The sequence below is a fragment of the Elephas maximus genome, chromosome 17, assembly GCF_024166365.1.
Source record: "Elephas maximus indicus isolate mEleMax1 chromosome 17, mEleMax1 primary haplotype, whole genome shotgun sequence".
In the NCBI taxonomy this organism is placed as follows: domain Eukaryota; kingdom Metazoa; phylum Chordata; class Mammalia; order Proboscidea; family Elephantidae; genus Elephas; species Elephas maximus.
Genome location: NC_064835.1, coordinates 49,565,676 through 49,583,656, shown reverse-complemented (window position 1 = coordinate 49,583,656; position 17,981 = coordinate 49,565,676). Strand labels below are relative to the sequence as shown.

Here is a 17,981-nt window from a genome sequence, read left to right as displayed (position 1 = left end):
CAGGTAATTTCAAAAGGAAGATGTTTCTCATGGATCTAAAAGTACTAGTCAGACTGAAGAAATAAATGAGTTTATCAAGTTTGTGATCCAGAAACCTAGTCAAGAAATACCAGTTGCCAAGGCACTTACTTCACTTATGGTGTTCACTGTTAATAAGAAACATGGTGTCCCAGTTCAAGGGCAGCTTCAAGTGGTTCGAGAGGATGATGTATCAAATGGATCAGCTTTGAGGCAGAAAGCCAGCCTCACTCCTCAGTGTTTTCTGAATGATTTTGCTGTAGCCTAGCTTGAGGTAAAGCCATTATAAGCAATGTTTTTTTGTTTTGTTGGTTTTTGCTTTTTTTAATGCATCTTTCTGTAGCAGTGAGCAAAGTGGTTAAGAACCTATTGTAAAGTCTACCAAAAAAAGGAAAAGGAAAAGAACTCCTCACATCATGGAGCTTAACTCCTCCTCTGTTGTTTTCAAAGCTCTGCACAGAACCGAGAGAGAGAATGTCATCTGGTGTGGTTGTGTGAGTTCAAGAAAGGCTAGAGGAAATCTGAGCTTGCTTTATGCTGGTTGATAATTGTATGAGGAAGAATGAATGTACGGAGCTCTTATTTAAAAGCAAAAACCAAGCATGCTGACTTCAGATGATGTTTTTATAAACATTTAGCCAGTGTCACGGGAAAAAAGTTTTGTGCCTTCAGCAGTTACTTGGTGTAATGGCCTCAGAAGGTTATCTTCTAGACATCGGTAACAACCTCCATTAAACTGGCTGCTCAGTGGCAGTCATGCACTGGGACCATGTGGAAAAATGGAAACTCCATTATGTTCTTGGGATGGAGCTCATCTTAGTACGCTGGGAAAGGCTTCCAGAAGGGCTGCAGATAAAAGTAAGACTGATGGTGACCCTCAGTGGCAAGATGAAGCAGAAGAAGAAGGCTTGCGCAATAGAAAGACAAGACTAGCAAGAACATTTGTGAATAAGGATTTATTTATTTATTTTATTTATGGTTATGTAAGTAACAATAACATTTGATGTTTCATATGGCAGAGTAAATATTTGTAATTTTTCATTCCACTTAAGTACCTTTGTATATATAAGCAAATATTTGCCAAATTTATCCAATTACGAGAATCACCTGGGTCCCTAGTTAAAAATATAGGTTCCAAACCTCCCAGAATCCATCTCCAGCCAGGGGACTAGGAAAGTATATTTTTAACAAGTGCTCCAGATGATTTGTATGTATCCTTAGCCACATTTAGTAAACACTGGTTTAATTCAGTAAGCCCCAGTGGTGGCAGGTTGTCGTAATTTTCAGATAATGTGTTATATGGAATTCTCCTGTTCCGGTAATAGATCTGTTGCTGTATCATATGACAGTAGAAGTACGATAAACATTTGTGTTGACCAACTGCCGTAATTTTAAGGTTAATAGCTTACCCTTTGTGTAGCATTTTCCTATCCTGTAGAAGGTACGAGGTACCATTATGTTGAAGTAAACCAAAAGACTAACCCTACTGCTGTCGAGTGAATTCCGACTCATAGCGACCCTAAAGGACAGAGTAGAATTCCCCCATAGGATTTCCAAGGAGCACCTGGTGGGTTTGAACTGCTGACCTCTTGGTTAGCAGCCGTAGCTATTAACCACTGCGCCATCAGTGTTTCCATTCAGAGTAGAGGTGCGCTCAAAACTAAGCAGTGTTTGTGCCTGTGAGTTAAAGAGGAGCTTTCTGTGTCTCCCACTCTTCCCTACTTGCCTCTTTTCTGGTTCTCCTGCTCGGCTTTGATCTCTTTTTTTCCCCCCTCATCTTGTCCCTCCGTTACCTCTCAGAAAGTACAACCTTGAGTTACCGAAGTTTTAATCCTAAAGCATGGATCAGCTTACGAAGTATAAAATGTAAAACTTAAAAGATGACCAGGCCTCTAGTTCCATCAGCACTGCAGCTTAGCTTCCTTTCCAAGTCCTCATCTGAGTTAACTCAGTGGGGCCCAAGCATGGCAGCATCTCCCACGTGAGCTAGCCTAGTCTCTTCATTTTCCCTGCCAGCTGCCAAACTGGGTGATTTTTATCACAACTCAGTAATTCTTTATCCGTAGTCATTAGGAAGGTTTTTTGTATTAATTCTCCTTGAGTGAAGCAGTTCTAAATATCTTCATCCCATTACCTTAGCACAGTTACATTCCATGAATTGTAAAGGATTTGAGTTACAGAACTGCAGTTAGTGCACGGTAATGAAGGATCTTGATTTTTGTTTTATTTTGCATCCCCATCTCAAAGGTGTTTTTCTTGTTTGTAGGAGATTATCTGTCTTAATAAAACAGCCTAAGTACATTTGGTATCTGTATTTTCCAATTCTGTCTTCCTTCCAGGAATGCATATCCTCAAGGAAACAGTCTCATCAAAGAACATTTAAATGTGGCCTCAAAGTACTGAAGCTGCTACAGCCAGATACCTTTGTCCAGCTCAGTAGTGCACATTTTATCCAAAGGCCAATCTAAGTGGAAACATTTTAGAAGGAAGATGCCCTTTCCTTTTGGTGGTTATTTTCTATTTGGATAAAAATCTTACATAGTCTTATGATGTTCTAACAAAACTATTCATAGATCGGTGTCATTATTGCAAAATAAAGGGTCTCAAAATACCTAAGCTGGCTTGTTTGTTTTCTTTTTAAATAACTGGAGCTTGCTTCTGCTTCTCTGAACCTTGTTGGTCTTTTTGTTTTAAGTAAGTCAGAGGTCTGGCAATGTCACAAAACAGAGGATTGTTACAGATTGTAGGCCCAAAATTCCCCCCTAAAGAGAGCATAGATGATCTTTAAACTTGTAAACAGATAAAAGCATTGCTTTTCTCTCTGAGGGAGATAAAATGTCTGACCACCATTCTGACATCTCCTAAGAAAAAGCTGACGCACAGCTATGTACTACTTTCTCTCGTTTGCCTTGCAGGCAGTGTTCTATTATGAACTCCCTCATTCTTTTGCATATTGTCATGGTTAAGTGTTACTTCTCATGAGCATCTTTGGGTTTTCTTGAGGATATTTTTAAGGCAGTTACTTGGTTAACTTTGGATATTCTCAGAATCCTAGGGGGACCGGTATCACATCAGAGTCAAACTCTGAGGGGACTCCGTCTTTCTGGTCCCTAATGGTCCTTGCATTTGCTGAGGTGCCAGGAATCTGAGGAGCTTTTTTCTCTTCCACACCCCAGCATGATCCTTCCAGGTCTCATCTTTCCCCTGCCTCCCTATCTCCAGTGCTGTTCCTATCTCCACTCTGCTGTAAGCAGGAAACTCAATCAATTAATTGCCCGAATTTTACTTCAGGGCAAAAGAGTGTAGGCACACAGCACATGTAGCGACAAGATGAATCATGGACGCTGTCTTCAACTTTGTTACCCCTGGCAGAAGCCTAAAGCTTTAACTGAAATTTTTCTTGGGGCTCCCTTTGGTCATGCCTCTCTGCATCTGACCCTTCTTCCTGGTCCTGTTCTTTAAGACTGAAGTTCTTCATTCTTCAAGGCTTGCTTACCACTCTTAGACTATCATCTACCCATTTTGGTTTCTAGATGAATAATGACCTTTCCTCTTAAAAGTTCCTCATTCTTTCTATCCTTTCCCCTTTGTGGCCTCTATTTCATTTCTGTTGAAACACGTGTTTCAGAAACCATCTTCCCTACCTACTAAGCCTCCTACCCTGGACTTTGCCTTCATACCCACCATTCTATTCCTACTTTTTCCTTCTGTCCCTTACCCTAAAGCCACAGAGAAGTTGGTGTTGTACACCTGGACCTTGACCTGGTCACAGACTTCTGTCCCACCTCTGGCTCCTTAATTCATTGCCCTGGGTTTTCTCCCAATCTTTGTCTCCCTCTCTTTTTGTGTCTGGGAGATCAGGTTCTAAAAAATGGACACCCATCCCCCCTTCCCCTTGGAAGCCCTGTTCATGAGTTTACAGAGCATGTTTGCATATTAGCAATAATCATTGTCTGTCTTACCCTGTCAAAGTATGCAAGTGTATATTTTAACCAGACCTCTCCTGTCTTATTTGGGGGTTGGCCCTCAGTTATAGCTTACTTCGGAGGAATTTGTGCCATAAACTTAACATCTCAATCTTTGCCATTCAAGACTGAACTTAGACATGAATGTGCACTAAATAGCGTGTGTTTTTATGGAAGCTGTTTTTGCTAGACCATACAAAGGAATTGGCTAGGTTGTTAGAAGGCTTTGCCACGCATTAAGTTTGAACTGCAGGGTCTGACCCTGAGAGCATTTCCACCATGTCTGCAGTTGCACTCAGCTGTGGGTTTTGTTTGTGAGCAGTGGCATCGATGCCTGCAGTTCTTGCTTCTGCTGTTTTCACCTGTTTAAAATTTGTTGTAATAGTAAACGTTCTGGTAAAAGACTACTCCTGAAAGATGTCTGTGATCAGTTGGCTCATGTATTAAACCTGCTTTTGTTACTTTCATTTCAGATTTGTCCAATATGTGCAGCGTTACCTGGAGGCGATCCCAATCATGTCACGGATGACTTCGCAGCTCATCTTACACTTGAACACAGAGCCCCTAGAGATTTAATATCCTTTTAAAAGGCAGCAAGGGAAAGAGTTGCTTGTAAGACTTGCCGTTTTGATTATTTTGAAGAATAATATCCCCAAAGAGAGAAAAGCAAATCTTCCAAATGTTTAGTATTTATTCAGCCCTTTCCTGAAAGTGACTCGATGTCAAGATGCAGTTTCTTAGGTTTCTTTTTCTATGCTCTATCACATGAGCCATGTTTATTAAGTGAAAGCTGACTTGCCCGTCATCTTTACTTCAGTTCATTACAGTCATTTATTTTTAAAAGACAGCTTGACTGGGTCATGCATCCTCCAGGTGGATGTGTTCATACCAAAAGAGGGAAACGTTAATCCTAATTAAAATCTCATTAATTAAATATAAGGTGGGTTTGCTTGCTTGCCCTTTCTGTTCCTCTGCTGACTTACCTTGTTGCTCCCAACACCTGTGGGATGGTGGGGCAGGCATGCATCTTGGAGTTCCTTTCCCTTTTAGGGTCCCCTTCTCCAGAGAGAGCCATTTTTTTGCCTAGTCTCTGAGAGTTTACTGGCCTACCAGAGCAGTTAATTTTGTAGACTTAATGCTTCTGGTTTTAGGTTAGGAACTGGTTTTCTAAAACTATCACCTGTTAATTTAGGGTTTTGTTCTTAAGTAAAGGTTTCTGTGGTCATTGCATTTTAAAGCAATTCAAGAGCTAATCAGAACTCCTCTTCATCCTTTTGGTTGCCTCCTGGCAATGATAATTCAACCTTAGACCTGTTGAGGAAGAAACTGGCTTGGTGGTTTTCTAGTCCTACAGCTTCTGTTCCTTGCTCACAGTTCCTAATTTTCTCATTGGAAATATGACCCTTTAGACTTAGGAGGAAATAAGGGGAAAGATAAAGGTAATGGTACCAACCTGAGAAATTAGAGGGTTAGCCTAACGTGAGTTAGTCCAGGGGCTAGTATGTAGTGAACAAAGGAAACCACTCTCCCTAAGTATAAGGGGCACTGAAAGCAAAATGAAGAAAAGAGTGACTTTTTTTTTAGAGAATAAGAAAACCCAAATGAGTCAAGAATACTCAAGTCTTTGAGTCACTTTGCATTCTGCATAAAAGAGTCCTTTACAGTACCCAGAAGGTTATGCTTGGTCCATGCCTCACTCCGTCTTCCTGAAGAAACTAGACAAATAACTTAAAACCAAGCTGACATCCTGAACTTTTCCACCAGTCCAAGGACCTCTGGTGAAATCGGTATCCATTCAGTAAATGTCCCACATCATCTGCCTCAGTTCTGCGAGATTTTTGTAAGCCTCTCTAGTTACCAAGAAAAGATGAAATTACGTAGAATGCAAGAGTAAGAGAACGCATACGTTACATTTTAGATTCCTAGTAAGTGTTACCATTAATTCTCGAAATCAAAGTGTTGGCTTGGCAGTTTCCCTGAAAGCATACTAATTTTTCAGGTACTTCAGGGGGTTAGTATGTAGCAACTATTTTTGACGTCAGGGAGTGTCTTCTGTATAAGCCCCTAAATCTTGAGCACCATATCTTTTTTCTTTTTCACTATTTTGTTGGAATTCTTTTTAATGTGTATTTCACACCCAGCTACTTTTTAAAAACAAAATTTAATGATCATATAACATTGCTTTCAGTAGAACCCAAGCCATCATGATGAATGCCATGGTGAAAGGGCGCATATTACAGTGGTACTTGAGGGCCTCAGGGGGCCCATTCGCCATTGCTAAATGCCTCCAAAACCATCAGCTGAAATACTGGGAAGCCAGCAAAAGAATTAATTTGTGTTATATAGCTGTTCTGTTTGCTGTGATATCTAGCTTTTTCCTTACACGTATTTGCCTGTTTGGAAATGTAGATTGTTTATGAGTTTTGATGGCTCTTTGCCACTCAGGGCCGTCTTCAGCTCGACTCATATTTAGCTGTGTAAAATGGTTGAGGCTTCTGAAAATTTGTCTTCTTGTTAGATATAACAGTACTACTTTGTGTCCACTTAAACATGAAACACGAATCTCCTTTTTGCTGCTTCAGCAGCACTGTGGGAAGAGCTTGAAGAAATGTATGAAGTTCAACACTGAGATCAGGGTCAGGGCATGCTTTGCCCTGGATGTCTGACAACACAGCCCCTTTGACCTTGTCTGACAGTGCTGCTGTGGCCATTGTAGCCAGAGCCAAGGAAGAGGTTTCTGCCACCTGGAGAAACTTCGCTTTGAAAAACACTTCCAAACAATATGCACACGCACTCACACATTGTTTTATGTTTGAGTCTTTTTTGGATTTACTAGCCCTCATAGAAATAGTTGGCACATTTGCATTCTAAATTAAATGTGCTATTTTAAAATAGCTTACAGTTTAGAAAATCTTACTAGCAAAAGCTCAAGAGGTAGTTTTCCTTTCTGTAAAATACTTTGGCCTTTTCCTTAACTTTTGAGTTATGATGAATCGAGTGGTGTTCGACACGTCCGTAGAATGTTTCACCCTGGCCGGGGCTTAGGAGGTCCTCGTGCTCGTAGATCAAACATGCACTTTACTAGCAGTTCTACTGGTGGACTTTCTTCTTCTCAGAGTTCATATTCTCCAAGCAATAGGGAAGCCATGGATCCTATAGCTGGTAAGTTAGTTTCACATTAATAAAGGAAAGGGGGGGGGTCTCATTTAAAAACTGTTTTGTGGAGTTTGTGTTTTTAGTCTTCCTGCCTGATTACACTCCTTCACAAAATCTCCAAATATTGTGTGAGTGTAAAATAGACTAAAAGGGGTCAGTTAACAAGTAGTTCCTGTCGTTCTGGCATTTCCTCAGGCCCTTAGAGGCACAAGATAATAAGACATGACTCCTTGTTAAATTTGTGGCTTCCTCTGAAGCCTGCAGAAATAATAAAATATTATAAAATTGAAAGACCTCCAAGATTCCGTGGTTTAAAGTCTGGAATTACACACATTGAAAAAAAAAAAAAAACAACTAATCGACTGGACTAACAGGTTAAGCTCTTTTCATCGAAGAAAATAAAGTAGGAATTTCTTTGTCCTTGCCTTGATTGGAGAACTGTATTGTTGCGGAATGTATTGAAAAGTACATCTTCTAATAGCCTGAGAAATTTTTATTTAAAAGAAAAAAGTTGAACACGTAGTTCGAGGCTAAGTCACTGGTCTAGCACAGCGAGCATGGGAGGCCCGCAGCAGAGCACGAGCTTTGGGAGCCAGAATAAATGGTCAGAAATCGCTGTAGCCTGACAGCTGACCAACGTACCAGGCAGACAGGGCAAGAATCCGCAAAGTCTGCGAGTGCAGACCAGTGGTTCCCAGGTGTGACTAGGTTGTGGAATGCTTACCTGGAAACCACGATGCGCCTCGCGGAACACCGTGAGGAATTGATGTTTACATCCAGGATATAAGCTAGGAACAATTTGACTCACAAATATTCTTTAAAATTGTGAGATTAACAGCATAAAAAAATCTCAATTCTGAATGTGCTTGTTGACCAAAAAAAAACCAATAAACTGAGTTTGGGAATTTTTTGTTGTTAATGTTTCTTTGTCCCTGTATCTTTGGTAAAAACAAGCTTCAAAGGCTTAATTTCTGGGAGCAAAATTTTAAATTGAGAAATGTCCTCCATTACTTACTTTCTTCTGTCAGTGAAAGTGAGTCTTATTTGAATGATCCATTCCATGAAAGAATGGTGTAAGAACTGCTGGGATAAAGCAGCAGTGAGCAAAAAGAGCAGAAACTCACCCCGTTAATAAGGTTTCATTGTGAAGAGCATTTGCTGGTCTGGAAATGTCAGAGGCAATAGTCAGTTCCGTGTAAGCTAGATAGATCTTCCATGTGGGAGAGGCCAGTTATTGCCCCTTACTGAGGTGAGAGTACAGAGACAGTCTGGATCAGAACAGGCTGATGAATAGCCTGTAAGGTTGGGAGCAACAGGTTCTCAGGAGGAAGTCAGCCTTACTGAGAACTGCCAGTAGCAACTGTCAGACAGTGGTTGTCAGAAAGTGCCAGTGAAAGAAGGCAAGGCAAATGGTCTAGGGACACAGGAATGATCCAAGCCTCTTGGATCTAATTTGAATAATTTATTAGTCATTTAATAAATGTTTGAGTGCCTACTGTGTTTCAGGCACTGTTCTAGGACCTGAGAGTAGAGTGAACAGAGTGGGTTTGTGTTACGATTGGACCAGGAGATGAGACACTTTAATGTATAAAAATACTAAGAGAAAGTATAACTAGATTAGTTTATTAGGCAAATAATTTTAAAAGCAATTTCTGTTAAATTTTTTGCTTAAATTAGACATGCCTATAAAACAAAAAATAACACATTTGAGGGGTGTGCTTCTTAGTTCCGTCAAGTATAGGAAACCGAATGGGCAACACCTTCCCAAAAGCAAAGACGAAAAGACAGGAAGGGACAGGAAAACAGGACAAATGGACGTGGGGAACGTGAGGTGGAAAGGGAAGAGAGGGCTGACACCTTGTAGGGATTACTGGCAATGTCACAGAACAATTTAAATATAAATTTTTGAATGAGAAACTAATTCACACTGTAAACTTTCACTTAAAGCGTAATAAAAATTTTTTTAAATCATTTGCTTAAAATAAAAATAATTGTATTTGGGTTAATACTCATTTGTGTTTCTGTTCCCCGTATACAACAGCGAATGCCTCCAGGAGGCATCTAAAGGGTATTGAGCTCCCAGCTGAATGGATAACCCATGTATTCATGATGCTTTCTGATGTTCCTCTGTAGCATTTTGTTTTCCTGAGTGTTTAAGTAGACTTTAATCCTCGTTTCTCTTGTAGAGCTTTTATCTCAGTTATCAGGAGTGAGACGCTCTGCCGGAGGACAGCTGAATTCTTCTGGCCCTTCGGCTTCTCAGTTACAACAACTGCAGATGCAGCTGCAGCTAGAACGGCAACACGCCCAGGCAGCACGGCAACAACTGGAGACCGCACGCAATGCCACCCGGCGTACTAACACAAGCAGTGTCACCACTACAATCACGCAGTCCACAGCAACAACCAACACAGCTAACACAGAAAGCAGTCAGCAGACTACCCAGAATTCCCAGTTTCTTTTAACAAGGTAGCTCATTTATTAATATAATTTTATTTGAGAAGTGATGTTTTATTAGCACTGCACAGTCAGAAATGGCCTTCTGTCTTGTGTGCATATACGCACCTACTCCTCACCTAGCCACTGTCTCGTTATCCAACGTTTTGCATTTCCAACAATAGTGAAAAAAAATCTACTATCAGACTGTTTTGCACATCAGCAACATACGTCTGGCAGTAGCAGATGCCCAAGTGCAAGGCAAGAGTAACACTGGCTGTGATGGCTAAGGTCATGTGTCACCTTGGCTGGGCCATGGCTCTCAGGGGTTTGGCAGTTATGTAATGGTGTAATTTGGCCGTTATGTAATGATGTAGTCCTCCTCCGTTTTGTGAGCTGATGTCATCCCCATTTTCTCATAACGCCAATTTCGGCACAACAACTTGGTGTTTGTAACCTAACCATGTCGGTAAGCAAGGAGTGGGTATATGTATTCTCAGAAACTGTGCCTTTGATCAAACCATTAGCACTCAGAGATCTGTAATCAAAGCTGCAGATTTACAATTTCCCCAAGATTATGAAAAATAATATGATTTTAGATGAAAGGGGAATACTGGTCATCTTGTTCTCATAGTGTGTCTCATCATCTAATACAAATTTCTTTTCCCATGTTGGCCCCAAAACTTAAACAGACTGTTTTACATGTATTGGTCATATTAGGTGCATTTATTATCGTAGTTAACATTGCTTTCTTTTTATTGCCAATTTCAGTCTGCCGTGAAATGTTGTTGTTAGGTGCCATCGAATCAGTTCCGACTCATAGCAACCCTCTGTACAACAGAACAAAACACTGCCCGGTCCTGCACCATCCTCACGGCTGTTGTGCTTGAGCCCATTGTTGCAGCCAGTGTGTCAGTCCCTTTCGTTGAGGATCTTCTTCTTTTTCACTGACCCTCTACTTTACTAAGAATGATGTCCTTTTTCAGGGACTAGTCCCTCCTGATAATGTATCCAAAGTCCATGAGACAAAATCTTGGCATCCTTGCTTCTAAGGAGCATTCTGGCCATACTTCTTCCAAGACAGATTGGTTTGTTTTTGTGAAATATTAAAATATTAAATGTGAAATATTAAAAGGTACAAAAGAGGATTTCATAATACACAGTGGTTTTGTCCTGAAAATTTCTAACAAGGCTGGAGTTAAGTTGTTCTGGTTGGGACACAAAAGTGGCTAAGAAAAAATGTTTCACCACCACAGTATACACAGTACAGAGCCCTACTTGATGGAGCAGAGTTCTTGTTTGGCTTCTGAAACTACTCTTAACAACTGAGTATATTCCTCTGCCAAAACCTTAGGCATTTTATATGACTTTTAAGAATATAAAAGATTCTTTAAAAGAGCACAGTTAGGCTCAGCTTGGACTCATCTGGACTTCTAATGGAACCAGCCAAAACCAAACCTGCTGCCGTCAAGTCGATTCCGACTCATAGTGACCCTATAGGGCAGAGTAGAACTGCCCCATAGAGTTTCCAAGGAGCGCCTGGCATATTCAAACTGTAGACTTTTTAGTTAGCAGCCGTAGCACTAAACCACTACACCACCAGGGTTTCCTTTAATGGAACAGAGAGTTTAAAAAAAAAAAAAAAATGAAGAAGAAAAATAGTGTAATATATCCACTATCTTCAAAATAACGTGTGACAGTTCATTGGGATGTTAAAAAAATATATGTTATAATTTGTAGTTCTATTTCTTTTATCTCATACTTTTTAATATCTGTTTTAGTACAGTGATGGTTGTTAGGTGCCATTGAATCAATTCCGACTCATAGTATCCTATATACAGCGGAGGGAAACACTGCCCGGTCATTTACCATCCTCACATTCGTTGCTGTGTTTGAGCCCATTTTTGCAGCCACTGTGTCACTCCATCTCCTTGAGAGTCTTCCTCTTTTTCACTGACTGTCTACCAAGTATAATGTTCTTCCCCAAGGACTAGTTCCTCCTGATAACATGTCCAAAGTATATGACATAAAGTCTTGCCATCTACCCTTCCAAGGAGCACTCTGGCTGTACTTCTTCCAAAACAGACTTGTTCATTCTTCTGGCAGTCCGTGGTATATTCAGTATTCTTTGCCAACACCATAATTCAAAGGCAGCAGTTCTTCTTTGATCTTCCTTTTTCATTGTCCAGCTTTCACACACGTATGAGATGATTGAAAACACCATGGCTTAGGTCAGGCACACCTTAGTCTCAAAGTGACATATTTAAATAAGTTTTTCATAGCAGATTTTCCCAGTGCAGTACATCATTTGATTTCTTGATGGCAGCTTCCATGGGCGTTGATGGTGGATCCAAGTAAAACGAAATCCTTGGCAACTTCAGTATATTCTCCGTTTATCATGATGTTGCTTCTCGGTACAGTTGCGAGGATTTTTGTTTTCTTTAAGTTGAGGTGTAATCCATACTGAAAGCTGTAGCCTTTGACCTTCATAAGTAAGAGCTTCAAGCCCTCTTCACTTTCAGCAAGCAAAGTTGTGTCATCTGCACATTGCAGGTTGTTAATGAGTCTTCTTTCGATCTTGATGTCTCGTTCTTCCTCATGTAGCCTGGCTTCTCGGATTATTTGTTCAGCATACAGATTGAATAGGTAAGGAGAAAAGATACAACCCTGATGTACACCTTTCCTGACCTTAAGCCACACAGCATCCCCTCCTTCTGTTGGAACAACTGCCTCAATGTGGCATATATACAGGCTCCTCATGAGCACAATTCAGTGTTCAGGAATTCCCATTCTTTACTATGTTACCTATAATTTGTTATGATCCACACAGTTGAATGCCTTTGCATAGTTAATAAAACACAGGTAAACATCTTTCTGGTATTCTCTCCTTTCAGCCAGGATCCATCTATCATCAGCAGTGATATCCCTCATTCCATGCCCTTTCTAAATCTGGCTTGAATTTCTGGCATTTTCCTGTCGATGTACTGCTGCAACCATTTTTGAATTACCTTCAGCAGATTTTACTTGCATATGATATTAATGATATTGTTCATTAATTTCTGCATTTGGTTAGGTCATATTCTTTGGCATGGGTTCAGATATGGATCTCTTCCAGTCAGTTGGCCAGGTAGCTGTCTTTCAAACTTTTTGGCATAGATGAGTGAGCACCTCCAGCATTGCATCCATTTGTTGAAACATCTCCTTTAATATTCTGTCAATTCTTGGAGGCTTGTTTTTCGCCAGTGCCTTCAGTGCAGCTTGGACTCCTTTCTTCAGTACCATCAGTTCTTGATCATATGCTGCCTCCTGAAATGGTTGAACGTAGACCAATTCTTGTTGGTACAGTGACTATGTATTCCTTCTATCTTGATGCCTCTTCTGGCATCGTTCAGTATTTTGTCCATAGATTCCTTCAGTATTGCAACTTGAGGCTTGAATTTTTTCTTCAGTTCTTTCTGCTTGAAAAATGTGGAGCATGTTCTTTACTTTTGGTTTCCTAACTCCAGGTCTTTGCATGTTTCATTGTAATATTTTACTTTGTCTTCTAGAGCTGCCCTTTGAAATCTACTGTTTACCTCTTTAACTTCATCATTTCTTCTCTTTGCTTTAACTACTACAAGAACAAGTTACAGAGTCTTCTGACATCCATTTTGATGTTTTCTTTGTTTCCTATCTTTTTAATGACCTTTTACTTTTTTCATGTATGATGTCCTTGATGTCATCCTGCAACTCATCTGATCTTCGATCATTAGTGTTCAATATGTCAAATCTATTTTTGAGATGGTCTCTAAATTCAGGTGGGATATACTCAGGGTCATAGTTTGGCTCTTATGGACTTGTTTTCAGTTTCTTCAGTTCTACATACATTTACGTAGGACCTTGCAATTTGCAGACCGCTTTTCACACCTTTGACTATGTCATTTAATCCTCTGCGAGGGATAGCGTTACTCCCAGCAGGAAAATGACTCATATGATTAATCTAAGGTAATACTTCCCAGAAGATATTTCCTGGCACTTTATAATTTCCAAGGAATATATATAGTTAATTTTTTTTTTTCCTGATGAATAAATTTGGGGAAAACTAAGTAACAAAAAAAAATGACTTGATTTACTGTGGGGCTTCTCAGAGCTTCAAATATATTAGCATGCATTCTGAATCATCAAGGCAAGGAGAGTGGCTGCATTACTTACCAGGGGAAGTCCTGGCCTCTGGTCATACGGCTGTTATGTGATAAATATAGGGTTCGAGCCTCATTTTTGTTCTCATCTTTGACCAGGGGCAGTTCCTTGTCATGTTGGGGGACACAGTTTCTTTGGGGTCTAAGACGGTTAACCTTTTAGATAATGATTGTTTAAGAATCTGAGTCATAGTTCAGTCTTCGGGTAATGGGCCCACCTGGTTTTGCTAATCCCAATTTGAAGATCCTGACAAGTTCTGCAGTTCCTTCTACATCCCAAATGATGTTTGACCCATCAGGAAGTTAAGCCCTAGTACCAGGTTTTATCCACCCTTCAAGAATGAGGCATTTCCTCAGTCATTTCCCTGGATGATCAAAACTGTGCCCTTTCTAGACACTGGAAGCTCATGCTCTTCAAAGGAAACAGAATATTCTTTAGTGGCTGGAGGCCACAGCTTCTGTGTTTCTAGTTTTCCGGCTTTCTATGTAGGTCTTCTGTAGACCCTTTATTTTTCTATAATAGACTTTTTTTTCTTTATTAAAAACCTTTCTCAAAGCTAAGGGCACAGAATGTATTTTAGTTTAGTTCTTAATGCTTTTGAATTGAGACTTTAACTTGTCTCTCAGTCCCCTATCTCATTAGATGCTCTTTTGTAATATTGATAATTTGGCTTTACCCATATGTGTCATCGGTCACTTCTTTTTAACATGGATGGAATGGCTTTTACATAAGTATATTCCGGATCCTTTGCTTACTTTAAGTTCTGAAATTTTGATCTTTGTTTTCTGAGCCATATATGTAATCATTCAGTTATTTCGAACTTAGTAGCTATGAGATTTTGAGCCAAGTAAGTTGCTTAACCTCTGCTGCGATTTCCTCTTCCTGTAAAATATTGGTAATAATAGAACCTAACTCATAGGAGTGCTGTGAAGATTAAAAGAGGTGATGTATATAAAACGCTTAGAACAGAGCATGGCCCATAGTAGTAAGTATTCGTGATCACTACTGTGGGTGCCCTTGTAGCCTCAGCATCTATCTGTAGGATGGGTGCTGAGAGTGGACTGGTAGAGGAACATGGAGTGGGTGGCTCCTTGGCTCAGTGCACCTGTGTGTCTCTGCGGGCCTTCTTTCATTGTCGCCATCTTGTCCCTGTTCTGTTAATTGTCTTGAGCCAAGCGCTCCAGCTAGTTTCCCTTCTTTCTCTGCCACCAAAAATACAGAGAAATGAAATCAATGCTGAAACTAAGCAGAATTTTTTTATTGAAGAATTGACATTTTTAAGTCATTAAACAAGCTAATAAGAGAAGTAGCAAATAGAAATTTCAGCTCTTCACACTTGTCCAGTCTCCATGCAGGTGAACCAGGTTTCCCAGCAGAGCCCAGATCTCATAAATGCACATGTTAGGTGGATATATGAGGCAGTTAGACCCCATGTCTGGCCTGCTGCACAGTCCCCAGTAGGAGAAATGTATAATGTTTTTGTGTGTGTGTGTTTTCTCGCCCTCTCAGACTTCTGAATATACCTTCGTTTCAGGAAGAACTGAATGAAAGTGATAGAGAAAGTCAGGGAATAGTTTGGATTTTTTTTCAGTTGAATATTCTGATCACTGCAGGTTTTGTGTTTGTGATCAGACTTGGTACTTTTTTTCCCCCTTTATTTATTTATTTATGTGTTGAAAATTATATAACAAAACATAATGCCACTTCAACAGTTTCCACATGCACAGTTCTGTAGCATTAGTTACATTCTTCAAGGTGTACCACCTCTCTCAGCGACCTCCAAACTCTTTCACCATCATTAACACAAACTTACTGACCCCCCCCACCCAAGCTCATCTGTCCTTTCAAGTTGCCATTGTCAGTTTGATCACGTATAGTTCTTGAAAAGAGTATAATACTTAATGCAGACAATTTTTCTAATTAGGTTAAATTATTTGGTTCAAGGATGACTCCAGGGGTACTTTTGGTTGAAGGTTTAAAGGTTTCCCCAGGGTAATAGTTTCAGAGGTCATCTGGCCTCAGTGGCTCCAGAAAGTCTGGAATCTATGAGAATTTGAAAATCTGGTCCACATTTTCCCCCTTTTGATCAGGATCCTTGTATAGAATCCTTGATATAAATGTTCAGGATTAGTAGCTGGGCACCCTCCAGTTCTCTTGGTCTCATGGCAAAGGAGGCAGTTGTTCATGGAGGTGATCGGATACATATTCCATAGGGGTGCTACTTTTCTCCTTTTTACTACCCACAGGTGAAATTCTGGTTAGGGACATGGCTACTTATGCAGGTATCTAATCTGTTAGAAATTTTGTTTTTCCTTAGAAAAGTTTTCACATCAGTTTTCTCTGGAGAGAGCAGGAGAAGTGTAAATTTTATTTTTCCTGTTGAATCCAATTAAAGCATAGATTTGCACCTCAGGGTAACAGTAGTACTACAAGTGTGGGGAATTTATCTCAACATAATTAAGGCGATAAATTAGAGCAAGGTCATCAGGAAATATGTCTCAAGTTCTGAATTTTGCCTCCTGTAGACTTGCACAGTGGAGGCATTGTAGAAACTGGCCATGCCACGTTGTTCATTGACTTTTTACCAATAAGGTCTTTTCTTTTTAACTTACACAGGTTGAACGATCCTAAAATGTCTGAAACAGAGCGTCAGTCCATGGAAAGCGAGCGCGCAGACCGCAGCCTGTTTGTCCAGGAGCTCCTTCTGTCCACTTTAGTGCGTGAAGAGAGCTCGTCCTCAGACGAGGATGAACGGGGGGAGATGGCAGATTTTGGTGCTATGGGCTGTGTAGATATTATGCCTTTAGATGTTGCTTTAGAAAACCTAAATTTAAAAGAGAGTAATAAAGGAAATGAGCCTCCACCACCTCCTCTTTGATGACATCCCACTTCGCAGACAATGTCCTCTGTGCTGTATTTGCCAATGAAAGTGGACAACAGCTATCTTGGGTTTGTTTGGTGATTGTAATTTCAGGTCTGCCACTCTTGTTACATTGTGTACATTCAAAAGGAAGAGAGAAAATATATACGATAATCATTTCCACGTAACTAATTTTTACTTCTAGCCGGTAAATAAATGTAGGTAGCAGTGCAGGGGTGAGCTCTGCTTCCTGTACCTTGACATGCAAAGGCTCTCCTAATACTCCACATTCAAACTGAAGAGGAAAATTGAAATCTCTAATGAAGCTGCTGTGTGTATTTATGAATATTAATGAATAAAAACTGCTTGGATGGTTTACCTTAACTACTGCATGAGGTTTTTTGCAGCGTGCATGAGTTTTAGTGACCTTGTTATTTAAAGTATTAAATACAAGGAGTAAAACTTAAAAAAAAAAAAAAAGCCCAAAGCTTCCCCAAGCATTATTCAATGGCTACATTTATTCAGTGGTTACCTGACAAAAGAGCTACATGAAAACAGAGATGCCGAGGTAGCTTTTGAATAATGTCTGCCTGGATCGCCTCTCTGTGTGTGCCTCCCGTACCAAAGCCGCCGGCTCTGCAGTGGATCCGGGCGGCGGGGCCGGGTCTCGCGCTCCGCCCTGCGTGGCTGCCCCGTCGCCCTCTTAGTCATCCTCCCTGTCTGAAGCTCAGCCTGTCTCTTTAACTCATCAGTAGAAGACACGCCAGTAAAGCTACTGTCGGAGTCTGCTGCAGGGGCGTCTGTGTGCCCTAAAAACAAACCCTGTCCATATTTGTTTAAAGCTTTTACTTTTTGTGGTTGTTTAAAATTTTTTCAATTGTTCAATATGTTTTATTCCGGTGTAGATGAATTCATTTATTCACTGTTCAACAAAGTTAACCTGAATTATGTTGTCTGTGTTTTTAAAAAATCTCACATTCTCAATCATATCTTGCGTTATTTATGTATTCGCTTCACAGTTTGCTGAGACGGAGCAGTATCAGGGGAGCTTTGAGGATTTGGCTTCCCAGACCTTGTCGATTTATTACAACCAAATTCTTAACGCTAACTCCAGCACCTTTTATTTATTGGGTTTTTTCTGGCATAAAAGGTAAAGCCTTTTAATTGAATCATGCCACCTATATGCCTATGTTATTAATCTTATGTGTAAAAAAAAAATGTACAGCTTTTTGGGGTTTGGAGGGGCCAGGTTATTTTTTATTTTCTGTTTCACTTTTTTGTGCGTAGCCTTTCGCAATAGCTCCAAGGCAGGGGCAGCAGGTTTTGGGGCTGGGGGACAGTTTTTGGAATGTAAATTTGGGACTCTT

The 17,981-nt window shown here is 40.2% G+C and overlaps 1 protein-coding gene across 1 annotated transcript in view; it reads left to right on the top strand.

Moving 5' to 3' along the window:
• KCMF1 (potassium channel modulatory factor 1) overlaps positions 1-17,095 on the top strand; it is an 86,290-nt gene extending 69,195 nt beyond the window's left edge. The window contains exons 4-7 of the mRNA XM_049856509.1: positions 4,457-4,558; positions 6,971-7,145; positions 9,326-9,608; positions 16,371-17,095. Of these exons, the coding sequence (XP_049712466.1) occupies positions 4,457-4,558; positions 6,971-7,145; positions 9,326-9,608; positions 16,371-16,632 (822 nt within the window). The 3' untranslated portion in view covers positions 16,633-17,095. The remainder of the gene's footprint in view (positions 1-4,456; positions 4,559-6,970; positions 7,146-9,325; positions 9,609-16,370) is intronic.
• The last annotated feature ends 886 nt before the right edge of the window (positions 17,096-17,981 follow it).